Source organism: Penicillium manginii, assembly GCF_028828005.1.
Source record: "Penicillium manginii strain IBT 31320 chromosome Unknown utg000003l:1.0-959480.0:1.0-959601.0, whole genome shotgun sequence".
NCBI classification, from domain to species: Eukaryota; Fungi; Ascomycota; class Eurotiomycetes; order Eurotiales; family Aspergillaceae; genus Penicillium; species Penicillium manginii.
Window position 1 is genome coordinate 557824 of NW_026643104.1, and position 20718 is coordinate 578541.

At 46.3% G+C, this 20718-nt stretch overlaps 6 protein-coding genes across 6 annotated transcripts; 1 reads left to right on the forward strand and 5 right to left on the reverse strand.

Moving 5' to 3' along the window:
- Positions 1–171: 171 nt before the first annotated feature.
- N7533_003572 (major facilitator superfamily domain-containing protein) lies at positions 172–1533 on the reverse strand (the record flags this gene model as incomplete). Its single annotated transcript, XM_057100222.1, has 1 exon — positions 172–1533. The coding sequence occupies one exon, from the start codon at positions 1531–1533 to the stop codon at positions 172–174; it is 1362 nt and encodes a 453-aa protein (XP_056962910.1).
- Positions 1534–2437: 904 nt separating this feature from the next.
- N7533_003573 (uncharacterized protein) lies at positions 2438–3250 on the forward strand (the record flags this gene model as incomplete). The annotated part of the gene is made up of 1 exon (XM_057100223.1): positions 2438–3250. The coding sequence occupies one exon, from the start codon at positions 2438–2440 to the stop codon at positions 3248–3250; it is 813 nt and encodes a 270-aa protein (XP_056962911.1).
- Positions 3251–3737: 487 nt separating this feature from the next.
- N7533_003574 (putative C6 transcription factor (War1)) lies at positions 3738–6380 on the reverse strand (the record flags this gene model as incomplete). The annotated part of the gene is made up of 4 exons (XM_057100224.1): positions 3738–4304; positions 4363–4895; positions 4947–5227; positions 5281–6380. 4 exons carry the CDS (start codon positions 6378–6380, stop codon positions 3738–3740), a joined length of 2481 nt encoding a protein of 826 aa, XP_056962912.1.
- Positions 6381–7142: 762 nt separating this feature from the next.
- N7533_003575 (phosphatidylinositol-3-phosphate-binding ubiquitin-protein ligase) lies at positions 7143–9284 on the reverse strand (the record flags this gene model as incomplete). The annotated part of the gene is made up of 2 exons (XM_057100225.1): positions 7143–7724; positions 7788–9284. The coding sequence occupies 2 exons, from the start codon at positions 9282–9284 to the stop codon at positions 7143–7145; spliced, it is 2079 nt and encodes a 692-aa protein (XP_056962913.1).
- A 4634-nt stretch (positions 9285–13918) lies between these two features.
- On the reverse strand, positions 13919–15674 carry N7533_003576 (uncharacterized protein; the record flags this gene model as incomplete). Its single annotated transcript, XM_057100226.1, has 7 exons — positions 13919–13952; positions 14009–14544; positions 14605–14693; positions 14740–15030; positions 15077–15150; positions 15202–15429; positions 15478–15674. The coding sequence occupies 7 exons, from the start codon at positions 15672–15674 to the stop codon at positions 13919–13921; spliced, it is 1449 nt and encodes a 482-aa protein (XP_056962914.1).
- Positions 15675–18401: 2727 nt separating this feature from the next.
- Positions 18402–20151, reverse strand: N7533_003577 (uncharacterized protein; the record flags this gene model as incomplete). The annotated part of the gene is made up of 2 exons (XM_057100227.1): positions 18402–19214; positions 19288–20151. 2 exons carry the CDS (start codon positions 20149–20151, stop codon positions 18402–18404), a joined length of 1677 nt encoding a protein of 558 aa, XP_056962915.1.
- Positions 20152–20718: the final 567 nt, after the last annotated feature.

Consider the following 20718-nt stretch of genomic DNA (forward strand, 5'->3'; position numbering starts at 1 on the left):
ATTGTTCGATTATGAATCGAGAATGACAAAGAAAAAGTCTATCACCATACGATATCCTCGAGCCTTTTTTGATGTGGGAGCTTTTGCGTACTACAAGTTCAAGTTCAAGTTCAAGTTCAGGCACGGTCTTGACACTTTATGAAGAGTTTAATTAAACGTTCTTCCAGGTTTTTAGGATTTTTCCTCCTTGCGAATCCGCCACTCCTCTCCTCGTCGCGTCGCCAACCACAGCAACCCCCCAGCGATCACCAAAAGGCCCGATGCGATAGTCATAAACCATCCAACCCCCATTGCCTCAATAGCAGGAAGACATGCAGCTGTTCCAGCTGCCCCGGCCACATTGCGAACCATATAACTTCCCGCGACAGCTAGTGAGCTTTTGCCTGTGCCCTCCATCACATCAACGCAGTATACATTCAGGCTGATGAATGCCACCACCTGAAACACACCCTGCAGATACAGCGCGACCACCACTAGGGGAATGCCACCGACAGCCTTTTGCACTACCCATCCATAAATGATAGAGCAGATTGGCAATCCTATGCCCACCACGCCCACTGTACTATTCAGTCGGTCCTCTGGTACTCTCCGCCCGCGACGTCGGATGTACCGCCCCACGACCCAATCTGAAAGTTGCCCGCCGCAGAGTAGCCCGGTCAGATATCCTGCAGATGGTGCCAGGTAGAAAAGACCTGCCTGCAGGGGTGAACTGAGATGGAAGCGCGGATTCAGCACCTCGCGGATTGGCGTGAGAAGGGAATACTGGTTCCAGTGCAGGGTAGCTACTGTGGCAGCATTAACCAAGAGACCCGGGGACGAAAGCAAAAGAGTGATTATCTCTGATGGATCCATCAGGCGGATGAATTTCTTGAATTTTCTACAAGGAGACAAGTCGGCGAACAAGTGAGTCTTCCTTTCGTGGATCGTCTCTGGCAGCAATATGGCTAGCAAAAGCACCGACAGGCTCGCCGTGCCGGTTTGTACCCAGAATATTACACGCCACGAGACATAATTCACTATCACTCCACCAATGAGAGGTGCCAAGCCTGGCGAGAGAGTTGTGCTCACCATCATCCATCCTAACGCACGGCCGCGCGTGATGGCCGGGTAGATGTCTCCAATGACGACGGTTGAAATGACTTGGTTGGCTGTCACTTGAGGTGCGGTGAGAAATCGAAATATAAAATAACTCGGGAGATTCGGAGATAATGCGGTGCCCAGAGTAAACGCCAGCAATATGGCATTTGTCGTAATGAGAACGGGTCGGCGACCAATGGTGTTGGCGATTGGGGCATAGAGGATGGGCCCAGCGACTTGGCAGAGAATCATAAGGGCATTGGAGACTGCGATGACGGCTTCTGTAGTATGAAATGTTGAGCTTACTTCTGGGATGGCCGATACAACCGTGGTAGTAGCGAGTGTGCATTGAAATGTTGACCAAACAAGGACCATCGTGATAACCACCTTTCGCCCCGGTGAGAATCGTTTATAGATATCATCATTGTCTGTGGAAAAGTCGACTTTCGCCATCATGCGGTTCTGAATTTAAATTTGTTAAAGCAAATCGCAGTGTAAGCTAAGAGTTGGGAACAAGTTAAGTCACCAAACAAGGGGCAGATAGGGGTATGCTGCATGATGCTTATCAGGTCGCTCAGGAACAATGACGACGAATCTCACCCCCCTTTATGCAGTATATTGGTGGAAACGCGCGTACTGGAATCTAGTTCGTGAACATGTTTTAGGTGTTGCTGATTGATTTGTATTTCAAGCACTCTCTACTTCATGAGATGCCATAACATCGGTCAGCTTTCTATCTCGGGGGCAATCGGAGTATTAAATGCCATCGATTTGGTTCCAATCGTCATTTTGCAGAGACCTCGGGAACGCATGTACTAGATCGGCCGTCCGTTCGGTCTAATCTCAATTGAGAAAGCATGCGTGCTTTATACGCGAAGCATTAAAAGTGCATGACCATACACCCGGGCATACATCACCTAAATCAAAGAAAATGACATCATTCAGGGAAGTTAACATTAAAGCGCATGCTGTGTATGTACATACATAGATTAATGAGTGGGACCATCAAATCGACCTATCAATGATGTGAGAATGCTACCGATCTCCAACTGATCAGGCACTAGTGTCGATCCTTGCGCTGGCTCTAACAATCACATCGGGACTCCACAAACCTTGGCGTTACATTTCAAGTTTCCAACCTACTAGCTAGGTATGCATGACGACGCACAATTGAAACCCGAGTCAGGGACTCATCGCCGATATTTTTCTCCTTCAATTTGAAGTAACTTGAATAGTGCTTTAAATACCAAGCCTGCGCAGACCCTGATCACGCAATTCGAACTGAAAATCACACGATAATCCATCAATTCCACAAACCTTATCAAGTTCTATATACTTATCTACCTTGTTAACGACCAAAATGACAAGAGTACAAATTCCGAGCACTCTTCCACCACGATACCAAATCCGCAGACTCACACTCGCCGACATATATGCCGTCAAAGCTCTCTTTGTGCAAAGCAAGACATCTCCCTCCTCATTCTGCCCAGCTGTGGAGTCTGGAAACCAAACAATTATGGCATACCAACAATACCATGCAGTTGAATATCTAGTGCGCCACGCAATAAACTCAAACATGTCTTTCGGTGTATTTGACACTGAATACTCTTATCGTTATTCCTCCTCAATCAAAATGGGGGGAAAGCTCCACTGGGACGAGAACGATACCGAAGCGTCGTCGGAACAACTCCTTCACCAAATTGACTTTCCCCTTGTCTCTATTGCATTAAGTTATGATGCGGCAAATCCACCCGATAAGCGTAAAATGCAGCGCTATCTTGATATCCGGCCAGGCTATAAGCAAGCATGTGTTCACCTTGATTCGCTCATTCCGGCGTCGGCTAGGGATGGCTATAGAGATGCGCCATTGGGAAAGGTGTTGATGAGGAAGGGGTCAGTTACGAGGGGTGATTATGAGGGAAGGGGCATTATGAAGGGTATGGCACTTTGGCTGGTCGGGGAGGCGAAACGATGTGGGTTTGAAGTTATTGAGATTCCAGTTTCAAATTCAATTGTGCGTAGAGTTTGGGAGAATCTGCCGCCACCATGTAGAGTGGCTGTTATGGCGGAGTATGTGATTGAAGATTTAGAGGTCTGCGATGAGAACGGCGAGAAGAAGAGGCCCTTTGAAGGAATTCAAACTGAGATATGTCAGCTCAGAATCAATTTATGAATAATGTCCTGATTGAGATGGCAACCCAGTTTACGAGGCGCCTCTGGACGCGGCACCGCGCTGTTTGAATGCCCTCATCTTGAAGACATCCGGTCTTTCAATCACAAGGATAATGTAAATAAGCATCGTTGGTTTGTCCATCGGGATTGATTTTGAAGCATCCTCTACTAATTTTTACTCTTGGAACATTTGGGAGTCTAATTGTTTTGAGTTCCAAATCCTTGGAAGTTCATTTTCAAGATGACAAGATATTCGAAATGCACTGGCAGGAGGCAATATTTTATCTGTCACTTTAAACGGTACGAGTCATGGCAATTGGCTTATTTCATTGGGTATATAATACATGGAGTAGAGACTCATCCATCATAACATAGAAAAACAGAGCCACGTATAAACAAAAACAACAATAATATAGACGATATCCATAAATACACTAGCACGGACACTCGTACTTGAGAAAATTGCAACTAGGCATGGTAGACACCACCTAAAATTGCAAAGCATTGAAATTCTCAAACGAAAGCGGGAAAGTGAACAACCCCTCATCCATCATAGTTTCCAGCGCGAAGAAACTCTCCGGACCGAAGTTGGGATCCATGGCCATTTCGTTACCGGGCACGCCCATCATGGGCGCCATGGGCATTCCGGCACTGCCACTGGCAGCGGTGCCGCTGGCCATTGGCATTTCTTGCAATGGTGGTTGTTGGTTGTGGTTTGGCGTTGTGTAGGGCTGCGGGTATTGGTAAAATCCTCGGGTTTGATCTGTCTCGGTGGTCGAGGTTGGTGTCATTGATGATATTGATGGGTTGTGGATGGATGGTGAGAAGGAGGTGGGTGTTGCCCAGGTTGATTCTGGCTTGGGGAGGTGGTTTAGAGGGTCTAGTCTGGTTGCTGGGTTTGGTGATTGGGTTGATGGGAGACCGGGTGTTAGGGTTGATGGTGTGTAGACTGCTTGGTTTCGGCGTTCGGAGAAGGGATCTACTGTGTCCTGTTTTGTTCGACCGGAGGATGCTACTATACTGAGAAGCTCGAGAGGGGTGGTACTTCCTCGCATCTAGATATTTGTTAGTACTGGGTTACTTCCCTTCTTTGAAGGAAATTGGGACACATACCGGTTGCTTAACTTCGGCGGCTTCATTTGTTTCTGTTGCAAATATTTCTCTCAATGCGGGACCGTTGTCCTTCTGTTTGATATACCAAGTCCTTAGCATGGTGATGATGTTTCCGAATTTGGCGGCCGCGCGACCGCCGCCGAGCGAGGCGGCTTTTCGGTAGTGGTTTGTGATATGGCCGAGGTAGTACTCCAGCTTCAAACTCTCTATGTCGATGACTTGGCCGATGCGACTGTCCGGCACGGTGAGAAGACAATGTATCTTGATCAGGCTCACAAGGGGATACGATGTTCGGGCCAGTGCCACTGTTGGCAGACATGTAAGTCTATCCGGATCGACACTCATGATAATGTCAAATGCTTGGTGAATCGAGCTGATACAAGTGGTCAAAGCATCGATGAGTGGAGCAATCGCGGATGATGGGAGCTGATCACCTGAGGGTGACTTTATGATGCCGTTATTTTTGCAGTCGATGCCCATCGCGGTTTCGTGTACAAAAAGATTAAGCACATGATAAGTGTGCGCCAGAACGTCTGGAGGATGTCAGCAAGAATACTACAACACAGAAGTGTGGAGATACAAACCTGAATAAATGTCGTCTGGGATGTCTCTCCTCCATTGTGACAGCTGATTGGCAAATCCTCGAATGGTATAGCGGACCTTGCTATCGATGAAGGACGAAAGCGTCTCGGTATCATCGGAAAGCTGCGTACTAGCGTCTTCCATAATAAAAGCCAACTTCACCCACCATATCGCCTGGCGATCGGTGGGTAAAGAGTCGGGATGGCTTTTAAGGGTCTCAACACATTCATCCATATAGCTTGACCACCTCAGGAGCTGGGTTCGCCTTAAAGCAGTAGAAACTCTGCCGAGGTCAGTACCTGGAGTAACACATTCTAAATGTGGAGACCAACTTACTGTACCGACATGAAATAGCATCCTAACCACGTTCTTCTCGCCTCTGGACCTTTCATGTCTCCAGGCGGCTTTTTGATCAGGTGCTCGCGGAGTTTCACAAAAGGCCTCGGTTCATTGCCAACAGGGCGATTCAGACCAAGATCCATACATAATATCACGGCGAGATGAACCAATTGGTAAAATTTCAACTCTTCCAGTTTATCTGGCGGTAGATACCAGATAGAGCAAACCATCAACGCCTGTACTAACTCCAAGCATTTTTCTCCCTTGACAACCACGCGATCGGCAATTGTTTGGTAAGCGTCATTAAGAAGTGTGACTTGTACATCCTTTTTGAACGGACCAATTGCCGCAGCGATAATAGCCAGAAATAGCGCGGGCTTGTCCCGACGCACATCACCCATGGTAGTCCCTGGCGGAATAATCACGAATGGCATCTCCGGCGCCATGCGGGTGACATAGCGCTGGAATGCGGCACTGGCCGACTCAATATCGACGATGCCCTTATCAATAACATCAGCAAAGGCATTTGCAGCCGGCTCTGGAGGCACAATGTCTCCAGCATACGGGCCACGCCAGTGCACAGACTCCGAGGGTCTAGGGAGCTGTTGCGCGGAAGGACTATCTGAGCGAGCATACTGTGAAGCAAGAAATCCATCATGATTGCGTTTAGTTCCTCCAACTGGGGCATTGGTATGTGTATCATACAAAGAGTGTTGCGGTTGTGGCGGCGGAGCCATGGATGGCTTGTTATGGGAAGCTTGTAGGGTGGCTGTCAGGGCGTCGATTTTCCGCTCCAGCTCCGTCACACGACTATCGGTCTTTTTCTGGCGCTTCCTAGTCGGCGCCGTGGTGATACATGTGCGATGCGCTTTAGCGCAACGCTTACACGAGCCATGTGGGTGCGTTGGATCCGGGTCACAGCGGACTTTCAACTGGCGACAGGGCTCACAGGCGCGTGGTCTTTTGATGTCGTCGGGTTCGGCGGAGGTCTCGGCTGCGTGTGACATATCGACACCGGGCCGATCCCCCAGTGGTGCACCATGGCTGTGTGAGTCGGCTAAGTTGTGTGACGGGGGTTCCGGATAGTCGGAAGACATTGTTGTTTCTTAAGAAGTCGGTAGTCGGTCGGGACGGCGAAAAAAATGCCGTCGTCCGTGAGAGAGATCGAGCGGTGCGACGGTGCGGAGATGGAAACTCCGGCGGGGCCCAATTGATCGGCCTGTGGAGCGCGCGTGGTGGGTGGAAAAGTGGCTGCGGCTAAGTCATTCGCTATAGAGGTGGAATGGATTGAATATCAGCTGTGGATTGTCCCCCGCGAAGATTCGAGATTGTTTTGGGACTTTTCGAGACGAGCGGAGCACGGCGGACGCAAGCACCGATCACCGACGTCGAACTCGTGGCCTTCAGGGCGGTCGAGCAATGTCTGTGGAGACTTGGCGCTGACCTAAAGCAAGGGGCGTTCGCGTTTTATAAGTGAGCTAGCTGTCAGATTTATGAATTAGCCTCTGGACTGCTGTAATGAATCAAAGCAACCTGGATGGAGTCCGAAGAGAGTCAAAAGGAAAACGAAAAGGGAAGTGAGATCGGTCAGCGCACGTGACCGAGCCTGACAAAAGAACAGAAATATATTTATCGATTATCCATGGAATAGTATATAACTGCTAATTGATATGCAGTAGACAGTGGACAGGAGAGTGAAGAAATCTCAAGTTCATTCATCGCGATGAGGGGAATATACAAAAAGCAGAGAAGAAACAAAACACCACCTAATTCAAACGCCAAAATTGCACCTCAACCCTACATTTAGTACTTTGACCATATTCAATCACCCCAGCAAATGTCTAATTTAACCACCTCTACTAGTATGACAGCTTGTGCACCGGGCACTCAGCCTTTCTCCCAAACCAATCCACAATACACTCCTTATGGAATTTACAAAGACACTCCAACCGGGCTAGGACCTGCCCAACCTCATAATCCTCCATGCAGATCGTGCACTCTGACACCTCGCCATCATCACCGAGGCAGTCCTTCTCTGTCGCAACAAATGCCAGCATACGAGCGATAGGAGGAGAATGTGGCGGAGAATTCAGTGCCGAACCCTCGGCGGGACCTTGACTGCCGGGGGAATCACGACTTGCCCCGTATCCATCGATGCATTGCCGGATATGTGCTTCGCGGGCTTCAGCAGGATGCTCGTCATCGAGAGGTGGGAACCTGCTGCCACATATGGGACAGAGATCTCGTTCAGAAACTGCCGAAGGACGCTGCGCTTGTTCCGGTGGATTGAATACCGGGTATATCGAGTTAGTTCGTGAGGCTCGTTCTCCTGTTGGGGCTTGGAAAGATCGTTGAGCGTCCTGGCGTAGTCCTCCCAGTGCTGACGGTCGGTCATTCGCACCAACAGTTAGTCGGCCTTGTCGTGAACTGCGACTATCGGGCTAGAGAAATATATTATTAGTTTGAGGGTTGGGCAAAGAGATAGATGCGGCCGAAGAACTCACAGTCCAGGCACCTCCCATGGTCGACGACAAAGAATGAGTGGAGCGGTGACCATGCGGGCGTAAAGCGTCATATCCCAGTGGGTTGGGATTGGGATCCGGTACGCAAGGATTGCATAGGCGGACTTCTTCCCCACCTCCCAGGGCAGGATTGAGAACGGGGTTTGAAGTCGGGACATCATCGCCTGTCAGATCGACAACATTGGATGAGGAAGGTGGCGAAGAACCAGGGGGCGGGGTAGTTGTGGACTCCGGTGGTCGAACAATATACTGTCGGGGAATTGTGATACGATGAGGTGAGCATGCAGCACATACGACCCGGCCACACTTTCTACAATGGTGTTTTCGATGCCAGAAGCTAAAAATTGTCTCGCAAATAGGACAGGTCGATACTTCCGAGTCAGGTTGCCATCTCGGAAGACTGATATCTTGGAAAATATCGTCGAGGGTCGTGTTTCGCAGCGTTTGCCCTGATGTAGGCAATGAACCCCTGTCACGACGATTGCGACTAGGTCCTTCGGCACCCTGCCATCTTGGCGTGCTCATACTTGAATATCGCTGGTGGGCACCTGGTCGAGATAGACTGGACGACTCGCCTGGGTATCGATCGGAAAAGGACCTGTTCCGTGAGCTGGGGTCATAGATATCCGAGCTTTGACGCCGTGGTGGCCCGGCATTATCGGAGTAATAGCGCGGTGACCCCCCGGAAAATCGTCTGGTGGAAGTAGGCGACGTTCCATACATCATATTCTCGAAGCCATCGACCAAATCTCGCGACGGGTGAGGCATGAACATAGATGACGGTCTTCTTCGGGATACTGGATCCCGGATGCTTGCCTCGCCGGCGCCATTTTGAGACCGAGTCATGTCGGGAAATCTGTAACCGCCATAGACACCTGGCGCCTCGAGAGTATCCCGGGACAATCGTCTTCCAGGCGCACTAAATCGACCTGGGCTGTTCCCAAGCCAATGTGTTTGAGGCATATCGACATCAAATATAGATGTAGCGGATGGAGGACCTCTATGCGGTGCTGGGTACTCGTCGCCGATGTAGCTAGATCGCTGCGAAACCCTTCGAGACAAGGATGGCGGGGATCGGGGAACGCTAACGACTCTGCTCAGTGCCGGAGGTGAAGAGCTAATATCTATTGCGGTATCGTATGTCGATCCTACCAGTCCGGGCCGGCTTTGTGAACCATTGCATGGTGGCGCGGCAGATCGATGAGGCAGGCTTCTAACATAGGCTTCGGGGCCAGTCGCTTCACCATAGTGTGCTCGGGTCTGAGTTTGTTTTGCGGGGACATTGTGTGTTGGGGGTGTGGGCAACTCGGTAACATCGGGGTCGGAATCGGAATCGAGGACGATGGGGGCTGAGGTCTCAGCTGGGGCGTCACTCTCACGAGGGTTTGTCTGTGACGCCCGCTCGCGGGTCAGGTCAATATCCTCGCCAGGAGGGCTTGTCGCAGGATCTGGGGATGAGGCGGTACTTGGGAGAGACATATTGAGCGCCAATCCAGGGAACTCGGGGGTATATTAGATTCAAAAATGTGTCAAGAGGGCTGCGAGATCACTCTCGGCCGTAACCATACAGTTCCTTCTTCATGAGATAAAGTTTAAAAAGGTAGAACGGGCGTGTCACTGGATCTTTCGCTCGATATAGCTCGTTATGCGCGATCCTGGGTGGCAATCACACGATGAGGCTCAAGGATGCAGATTGGAGTGGTCTCGTGATGCAGGAGTCAAGGGGGCGCGGCAAAGACGGTGGCTCTTGGGTATCTCAATCCAAGTTTTTATGCTGCGAGGTCCCACCAGCTGCAAGTATCAGGATAGCCACAATCTCCCAAGGCGCAAAGGGGGCTGGTTTGTTTGAGTGTTGAGGCAGCAGAGGCGGCCCCGTTAGGCTGGACTGATAAGGAGAGACCTTTCCTAATTAGGGCAGTCACGGTATCAGCCCCACTATCAGGGCGGTCTGTCCTGACAGAAAAGCACATGACGTCGCCACCTGGAAGTATACGGCAAAATACAACAATCACACTACATCTACTGGGAAACTTCGAAAACACATAATGGAGTCTTTCGATTAATGAAGAAAAAGTTTCAAGTTCTTAGTGTGGAGCTCCAAACGTCCCAGTAGCGCCTCAACCTACGAAGTTTCATTTGCACCGACATTTGGACACATGAGATGAAAAACAAAAACAAAGAGCTCCTAGGGGTAAGAAATTCACAAATCTTTTATCCAGTTCTTCAACCTTGGAAGCTTAAGACTGAACTCAAAAGAAACTAAGATTTAACTCTTGGGTAATTATCCGAATACCTACTGCTTTGTAAGCTATTAGGGAGCCCTCCAATTCTGACCATATTATAGCGTCCGTTGATTAGGGTATAGCCTACTTGAGTTCTGCTCATAATTTGTCTTGGATAGCAGAATATATTGAGACACAGTATATATTAAAGGCAAGACTGACCTATTGGATAAAATTCCTTCCGGATGGCTGTGTCGATAGCGATAGATATCATCTAAGATAGTTTTAACTATGGTATAGAGATACCGAATTTACTGTAAATAGTCCGAATATTTTTTTTTCACTTACCACAAAGTATAATTAAGAGAGCTATATAATTTTCCGAGCCTGGCTCATCATAAGTTTTGTTTGGACTCGCGATATTAACCGTAAATCATTGAGGATACGAATACTGGGCTTTCTGTTAAACCTAAAAGGAAGTAAGCCCAAAATCTCATTAATAAGCCTGAGCCACCACGAGGCGACCGCCATGATTGACAAATTCATTAGGTTTCTTTATTCACTTGTGTCAAAAGGCTAGCCGTGTGACAAAATATGACCCACTTCTGCAGTTACAAAGCCCAAGTTTCTTTGTTTCTATTAATTTCTGGGATAAAGTTATAACGAGAAAAGCAAAGCCTTGTCAGCTATACTAGATATTGCCCGGATCTGGATGATTAGCTCCGCTTACAGATGCTACAGGGTGTATATAAGATATACTAAGGGGCCTCGACAGACCTTCTCTGATACTGCTTATCTATACCTTTACCCTTATATAAGATTTGAATCAAGGTACCACCTAACTAGCTTTAAAATAGCTTACTTATACTGTAATGACAAACTCTCCTACCCGCAATATAATCCAGATCTGTTCTACTATTATGGCTTTCTCTATATTAGGCCTGGCATTAGCTAGTCAAACTCTAGCCATTACGAGATTCGCTACTATTTTGTGAGACTGAGTGAGATTGAGCATTATAGAACCTAATAATGCTATTCTTGCCTACTTACTCTAATAACTTATGGAAAGGGTTCTCGGGGATTTACTTATTATTGCCTTTGCTTTAACCCTATCTGTTAGACTTGTGTTTCTGGTTTACCTGAGACTGTTACGCGATAATAGTAACTTGAGCTCTGATACTCCGAGCTATTCTACTTCAATGAAAGTAAAACTTGCTGTTGACTGGCTAATTACTGGCCCTGAGTTTGATAATCTGAGAACTAGTAAGGAGATATCAAGAAATAAAGAAATTACGGTATTCGTTGAAAAGGCTTATCTGTCGCTTGAGTCCCGAGGATCCTTTATGTGACTGGATTGTTATGAGAGATCTCTTCTTTATTATGTAGTTATGGGAAACTGTACAAATCTTCTTCTATTTCTTCTATAAAGCAGTTAAGATATTGATTCTCGTGGCTATCGGGGATGTATACCCTGTCCTAGGCCGCCAAGTATGGCTTGTTGACGGTTACGAAAGTCTTACTGATATAAGGGGCAGATTTTAATGGTTGCGGGAGTCATCACGATCATTGAAATGAGCTAGTGCCATGATATTTCGCCGGGGGGGGGGGTATTTTTAAAATAACGCAATGATAAGCCCTGACTATACAGTAGACTTAATCATTATTCATCTAGAAAGCGCATTCCTCGCTGACGGATACGCCCAGAGTGGCAGGGAGCCCAAGAGCCTCCTGGTATTTATTGTGTATACAATCCCCGGAGTCCTGTTTCCTGAGATAGGCCGTGGTCCTCGAATTTAGCTGAGATCCCTCAATAGAGATGATCCCTTAAACTCCCGTTTCCTAGAATTTGCCTCGGTCTTTGTATAAGCTATCAGTGAAGATCCCTATAATCTAGACTGTGGTCTGAATAGCTGCTTTCTTAGTAATAAAGATAGTCTTATTTAGCCAATTATATCTAGCTATTACTCTACACTATCTATTACCCATCTGTACTTACTGTCTCAACTTCCTAGAGAGACTAAGTTACTCTAAAGTAGAGAAAGGAGTAATATTGTACTAATAATATATTGAATTTATAAAAGCTACTCTTAATTGTTATTATCTCTATTAAACTGGAGAGTAAAAACTTCTAACTTACTCTAGGCCTATAGATTACCTCCATACTTTTTCTTGGTATCTTATAAATTTATAATTAGAAAGTAAATAGTTTGATTGCCTAGCTAAAGATATCCTAAATTACTCTTGATCTATAACTATAGAAATAAAACTAGTCTTACTTAGGATAGGATATTCTCTAGACCTAGGTTTACTAGCTCTTTTAGTTTTTTTCTTTAAAGATAGATTTTTCTAATTCTTATGTAGATTTTAAGTCTAAGTTTAAAATATTTACTATATAGCCCCGATTAAAAGTCTTTTATAATAATTTAGTATTAGGTATACCCTCTAGTATTAAAGAAATATATAGTTAGCTATTGGTATTAGTAGATATTTAGAGAATAGTCCACTCTTCACTATTTCCTTTAATACTAGTCTCTTCTGTGGCAGGCTTAAGGGCAGGCTTAGGGAAATACTTAATCTCTTCTAGAATAGGCTTAGACTCTTTGATAAAAGACTTAGTCTTTTCTAGGACAGGCTTAGACGCTTTAGAGATAGGCTCTTAAGGAGATTTATTTAAGATAATATTATTTAGTATCTTTACTAATAATATATAAAATATTAGTTTAGCCTAATTAGTATATTATTAATTTATAAGAAGTAGCTTACTATACTAATCTTATATAGAAAATATATAAATAGTGAAAGATGGGAATGCTCGCTGGCTGTCTGTCAAGCAGACGGGTCGATCGCAGAGGGACAAAACCACCACACACGTAGTGTGCAGGAGAGTAGGCAAGGCGATGGCCACTAAGATATAACCTCCTAAGGCATCCGAGCCTTTATGAGCAGTACACCGATACCGCCACCGCCGCAGGAACTGAAAAGACTGAATCATGACACTTGACAGGTGTGTGTATTCCTAGAATGCTATCGCGCGAACTAAATATCTCCCTGTAAGCAGACACCTTGTTGCTAAGGCTCTAGTCACATGACTCCGATGTTGAGAGCAGAATCCCCATTACAATAGATAGTATCTTAATGATTAATTTTATTACTATATTATTTAACTAATAATCTTAACTAATAATATCATAAAATTTATATAAACTAAGCCCTAGATTAATAGGCCTTAGTTATTACTATAAGTTTTCCTAAATATAACCTAGAAGCTAAGTTTCACTAATTAGCAAAGAGACTTAAAAAATATCCCTTATAACCTATAATATCTTAACAATAGAAAAATATTCATTAAAGTACTATATATTTTACTAAGTAAGGACTTTAAGATTAGTAAGACCTAATACATAGTAGACTAAAATATCTTTTTTATACTCTCTAGCAAGATCTAACATACCTCTGCTAAGAGGTAAGCTAACTATTTTATAACTGTCTGTGTATAAGAAGTGTACTATAGTATACCTAATATCTTTATCAATATAAGACAAAATGAAAGTTAATAATCTAAGTCTTAAAGGGGCAAACTTTAGGTAGTTCCGAAAGGAAATAAGTGGGAATACCATATCGCTTGGTTCCTATAATAAGGTTTAAAAGAGGGGATTTGTAGGGCTAGTAAATAAGTTAGAAAATACACGTTGTTACTTATTCAAAGAACTCACGATAACGAAGGCCGATGATAGTCAATTTTGGGAGAGATCTCTGGGGTGAGGGGTCACCCGGGAAGCGCATTGTAAATACGACTCACGCAGGAAGAATCTCCGTTCCTTAAGCGTTAGTCTCTGTTACATGAGAACACACTATCCTCCTCCCTTCCCTAGTCCATCTTGTATCCTTCACCTAATCACCCGGCGCCATCCAACCTGGTATTCTCCTACAGCTAGATAGCAGCCTACGGTTTTTCTACACACGCCCGACTAATACACATACCGCCAGCCCCGCTCGACCGCGCAATCCCTGGACCATCCCTCTGCTGCATCTAATCTTCGATTGAGGACCTTGGCCCGGTATTTAATTGCCCAACACAACAACACAGTGCATATGCACCCGAACAGGATTAAACCACCTCCCATACGATAGAACGGCTCCTGTGACGTGGGGAAGAAGTAGGGGCTGAACCAATGACTGATTTGGCTGATACAATTGGCAATGGCAATCAAGGCGGCCTTTTTGCTTCGTGGCGAGGGCACAAGCGTCGTCTCCCACGACAGCTGAAGATTGAGGCCCGAATAAGTCCCACTGATTAGGAGAATCATGCCAAAATAGCGACCACCCACGTTCAGGGTCGATATAAGCACCGCTGTTCCTATTGCACCTAGCACAATCGGCACGATAATGTGGTAGCATGATTCTTGGTATTTTCCGGACGAGTATGCAATCGCAAGGGCCGATATATACGCGATGATATATGGAGGGGCCTGAACCAGGTATGTGGTCAGCTCGGAGAAACCGAACGTTGCAAGAATCTATGTCAGATCGGATCAGCGTTCGGAAATGCACTGCACCATGAGGTCAAAAAGTCGTACCGATGGGAAAAAGTCCTTGAAGCTTTGCGCATTCACGAGGGAGAAATGAAGACCGCAGAACATCCATGTGAAGGGCTCTTTGATGGCGGCTTTGACTCCATCCCACGTGCCCCCCCTGAGTCTCTTCATACCCACCATTGGAAAGCAGGATTCGATACTGGGCTATCTCCCGTTCCTGCTCGGTAAGCCACTTGGTATTATGGGGCCAGTTGGGGAGCAAAAAGAAGGCAGCAATAGCAACCAGGATAGAAACTGCTCCCTCGATAAGAAAGAACCATTGCCAGGCGTGCAATTGAAGGATTCCGTCCATATTGTAAAGGATGCCTGCGGCGAGGAATCCTGAGATAACATTGGAAATCGTGTTGCCTGCATGCCAGATGGCCATTCGCGTGGGACTTTCTTTCTTGTTATACCAAGAAGAAGTCACTGGCGACAGTAAGTGGGAGTAAATCAGATGGTTCGATTATCTTACAGAGAGCGATTCCGGGAAAGAATGGGGCTTCGGTCAAACCCACAAAGAATCGACAGATGCAGAATCCTACCCCGCTGGAGACCGTTAGTCTTAGCTTTCGTTGACCCCACTCGGAGCAGCTTTACCTTTTCATGATCGGCATGCATATAGTACAGATGCTCCATGACAACATCATAACGGAGAGCCCCGTCCGGGGATTAGATCTTGCTAGCCACATATTCCCAGGAAGCTGGCCGATGAGGTAGCCCACATAAAACATCGATATGCCTGTATTCCACACCGTGTCTGTTATCCCAAGATCCTCCTGCAGGCCAGCCAGCCGTGCATTGGAGACGTTGATGCGGTCGAGATAGCTGTATTGAGTTAGTGAGGAATTCCTTCCGGCAACAGCATAAGCCTACCTCATGAGAAACATGACGGTGATTGTAGGCATCATACGCCAATCCACCTTGCGCACTAAGTGCTTCTCTAATGCCTCTAGATCATCCCTGCTTAGACCCCGCAAGGTGTCAAAGGAAGCCTGGATAATCGAAGGGTCAGCCCCGTTGACATAGTCAATATGGTCACAGACGCCTTTGGGTGCCGATAGTTCAGTCATTTTGGCGAAGATTGACAAGGTGATTTATTGCAGAAGTGTCTTCAACTTTTGACCTCCAAGGAAGACTTCAGCCCCCGGACTGGTATAATTATATATGGCCAAACCCCGCATTCCCCAGATAGTCCCCCAGCCCGGCGGAGCCTTGGCGGCAACCATCAAAAGCTCAGCCAAGATATAGTTATAGTGGGGTAAAGATGTAGTTTCTATGGAATGGAGCGGCAATTGCTATGATTGATTGATATTCCAGCACTTAGTAAATATGCCAATCCTGCCCAGAGTTTAGTGGCGCTCACGACGGCTTCTATCTTGCCGCGGACCAAAAACACCCATAGGATTGATACATACTATATACCTGTAAGTTTAACAAAGTTGGGTCTCTTGAGTAAGGCCAGGAATGTACGAGGGGTTTGAACCCGAGTCTGTGCTTTTTAGGGTACCCACTCTTCATGTCTCGATAATCAGACATCTAACATCGCGGAAATTGTAGGCGCACCATAGACTCCCAGTTGAATTGGAAGAAAGGAGGAAATGCATAATGAAGGAAGGACAAAAGGGAAGACCAGTCGCATATACGTAGGTGGAAGGTCGGCTGAATGTGTGGTATGGCGTCTCTTAAATGAAGGATTAAATCGTGAAACCGGTCCTTCGAAGCGGGGTGGGGGGTGCGTCGCGAAGGGTGGCTGATATCTGTGCCCTCTGGTCTACCTTCAGCCCACCCACACCGCTTCTCGTTGTGGGTGCGCTACGGCGGAAGGGCATTTTCACCAAAATCAAACTATTTACACAAATGATCAACGCAATGGCTCTTTATCAATAAGAGAAATATTACCACGCTCTTGTGCTGCCCTGTCCGCTTCAATTGATGCCTCGCTTCGCTTCGTAGGCGTTGGTTGTAGCTCCTCGCCGTATAATTCCTTCCACTGCTTTCGTAGCCGCTTCTCGAGGCTCGCATCTTCTTTTGCCATTCTGACTGCAATTGATGGATTCGCATCGTATGGCGATAGCGCACCGATTTAGCTAAGCGGTTTAATTTGTCGCTTAGTATATTGGTGCCGTAGGGGCTCTCGTGTAGCTCTGATTCGCGCGATTGTATCTTGGCCCTTGGGTCATCTGGAGCTCCGCTAGCTTAGATCGCTGGTGGTCGAAAATCTTCGTGAGGTCATTATCGTTGTCGTAACGATACGATAACGATATAGATACTATTATACGATATTATCTTCTGATAATGCCAATCCTAGTCGCGGGACCTTAGTCATCTGAGCCCTGGCCAATAAGAGACCGCCATTTGCGGCACGACACACCTCCACATTCAAAATATATATCAGCACCAGGTGAACAACGTTCAACCGATTCATATTCTTGCCAACAGTAGATACTAGTTTGCTATTGCAATATAACTTTCCTCTACTTGCCGTACAAATTATTATGGTAAGTGAGGGATATATAATTAAAAGAGTATTGGTTTTCCTACTACAGGCTGTAATATCGAAAATTCTGGCGAATTGCAATTTATTACTCCAAAATTACCCGATCTGGTGATCACTGAAGCTATCCACGAAGATTTTGTGAGATCCAGGTCGGAATTACTAATAATATGACGAGCTAAACCTAATTAGGCGAGCGTCCGTACGTCCGCTGCACCCGCTGAGGCCACAGTCGTGTCAGTCAGACTTAGACCTGTGCAAAGTCCATGGGAAACCTATGGCTTTTTTTCAGTTCAAACCGAATTAGTCTGGAGAGTTGTAGTAGCTTGAACCCTCGCTTCTAAGGGCTTCGTCGCTGGTTGGACCCTCGGCAAAATTGGCGCTCTGTGAAGCTTCATTAGTTCAAGCCGCTTACTGCATTGGGCCATTTGGGAGCCACCCATACCTGTCATGCGTAAAAAATGCAACAGTCATGTCTTGGTTAATCATGTACGGCACTTGAGATAGTCAGGCAAATGTCCCGATTCAACTTTGATGGTGCAAAATACTTGGCAATCAGGCTTGGGACGCGTCTATCGTCTTGCATTTATTCGTTATTTACCTTGCACTTTCATTTGTCTTCACTTTCCTCTTAAATTTTCAGCGCTATATGCTAGCTCAGGGGCCTAGGAGAATTTTGGAATAATTTCTGACTCAACTTTTCACATAGCACCTAACCTCCGCTGCCGTTGCGCCTATTCGTCACGGATACTTGACCCAGCCTCTCACCCAGGCAACACTGAAAACGATCATGATCATGATATTTCTTGGCCTTGGCCTGCGTGAGATAATACAATCTGATCCGCCATATTATGCCATTTTCGAGTTGACGGCTCAAGGCTTTCTTTCCATTTCAAGCTCTTGATCAGGAACCAGTAATGAGTTCTATAGCCTGTAATTACCTTGGAGGTTTAAATTCATGTAGAGATTCTTCTAGAGTGAGGTGAGGTAGCTAGAGAGGCAACTACCTATATAACTGTCTAGGTAGTTACTTATCATCAAATGATTACTACTGATACAAGTCGAGCCTGGTCTTCCAGACCATGACTATAAAATCGGATTCGGAGCTTGCAAACCTTTGAACTTGGAGCTTACAACTTTCGAGTACGATGCCTAGGTGACAAAAGTTGAGCCCTCAAGGTTCAAGTTGGAAATTACCTGGCATCATTCACGCTAGCAGTACTTGAACATTCAGAGGTTGAAGGTTTCAATTGCCCGGGTGAAGGGCTCCCAATCAGACTTCAGGCTCATCTACTGCTGTATTTCAACTTGATTGCCCTGAAAATTGACTTCGTTTTCTCAATTTCGGCCCAAGCCAATACAAAGTGAAAATTCCAAAAACACAAGGCACCGTCAATGACCCAATCAAGCTAGTTCCCTTTGCGACACCAAGATTTCGGTACAAGGGTTCCGACCACAATATCGCAGCAAATGCCAAAGTCGACCGTGCAAAGTCATTCATGGCAAATAAACTCGCCGAGTGAATGGGGTATGCAACTGCCATGTAGCCAAATATACACTGTAAGATCGTAATCACGCCCATAATGATAAGCATGAATCCAACAGTGGGCACAGTCCAATGGATATCGAGCTGAGAGCTCCATGCAAAAAGATACATCCCCGCCGGGACAAAGAGAGAGATGAATAATGCAGGAATCAATCTTCGTTCGGGAGGTGGGATGGTGCCATTTCTCATGGGATTGGCGATGAAATGATGAACAAAAAGGCAGTAGAATGGCATCACGAAAAGGACAGCAATTATTGCTGCTAGAAACACTAGGCCCATATGCGCAGAGTCCATTTTGTATATGCCTTGATAAACAAGTGGGAATACCTCAAAGAATGAGTAGAATATAGCGTAAACCAAGGCTGTGTACAAGGTTGTGAAAAGAATTGCTGGATCCAAAGCGTTGATCTTCCAAGGCATGACCAGTGCATCATGGATGATTGAATTGGTTGAATATTTAATGCCCTCAAGCTCAGATGGTGACTTGAAAGTTGGATTTCCGGTTAAGACTCTTAGACGTGCCGCCCGTTTATGCAAAATGGTAGCCGCTGAAGTTTCGGGAAGAAAGAGCTGTGAATTGAATGCTTTGAGCTCGGTGCGGGGTTTCAAATCATCCCACAAATATAGTGACAAGAAAACATACCATAATAATTAGACATGGAGCTGCGCCCCAGATAATCTCCCACATTGACCATCTCCATCCATTTGCCATGGTGCTGAATCCAGCTATACATGGCGCCACGGCAGGGGCCGCCACGGCACATGTACCCCAGATCCACAGACCAAACGGGAGATTGACCAGGTCCGTGATATCCGCCAAAGAGGCAGCCCCTGTTGCTAGGCATGGTGAGCCAAAGAAGCCCTGTAGAAAGCGCAGACCAAGGAACCCGGGCACGTTATCCACAGAAACAGCAATTCCACTGACAAGGACGAAAATTGACAGGGATATCACATATGGTGGATTGCGACCAACATCTGGGATCTCGGATAATGGACTGAACAGCAAGGCACCAATTCCATATCCAAGGAGAACAAGCGCCAGGCCAAGTGAAGCTACCGTGGCAGGTACCCCGTAGCTATCTATAAAATCAGGCTCCGCGACCGTGAATATTGAAGAAGCCATATAAACAATGAAAGTATAGAAGTTAATCTGGATGTAAACCATGATCTTGATCCACAATGGCCAACACTGTGGGTTGCCCTGGTCTCGAGTATCATACCAGGGGGCCAAGATAGTACTTCCACTTCCGAATGTGCCTTTGAGGTGGATCCCCGTAGGCGTTGAATTTATTGAGCGTGTATCAACATTCGAGTTCTCATTGCTCAATTTTTCCTGGTTCATCCAGTCGGCCGACATTGGTGTCTTGGAGCTAGAAACAACGAGAAAACCCGGAGGTAGTTGAAATTCGGGTTTCTCTTCTGAAAAACGACAGACCCGACCTTTTGATATCCAGCGGACTAATCCACCGAATACGGTACTGGGTAGAATATCTGATATAGAAGACATGAGGAATATGCGTTTCTTATTGCCGAGAAAACACCTGCGTTTCAAGGTTGCAGTTTGACTCATGTACTATCTCGAAAATTCGATGTTGGCGCTGGGCAGACCACATATTATACCCCAAGACACCAGTCAGAGCAAAATTTGTAGGCAAAACTGGTTTTATTCTCATCACCAAAAAGCCTCGTCATTCTTACCGCTGTGTTTCTTGCTTGCCCAGCTGATCATGGGCGATCATGGACGATCACTGACTGGCAATCGACGCTAGTGAAATGATCTTGCTTTAGCGCTGCGTGATACATGAACAGTGCATCTGCAAGGGAATGAGTCCTGGTGCGTGATGATATTTCCCGATATGTCAGATCATCCTCTCTTTCAAGCTCTTCGTATCGAAATTTTGCCTCTGAAGAGTGCCCTATAACGGGCGGAGAAGATACGAGATGGTGGACCCTTGTACATACTGCAGCATGCGCAGAAATATGCGGCGAGAGAAGCGATTGGGTAGCAATCTATGGTGCAGCAGCAAAAATGAGAGGTTACATTTGTACAGGTTTACGCTTTTCATACAATCAT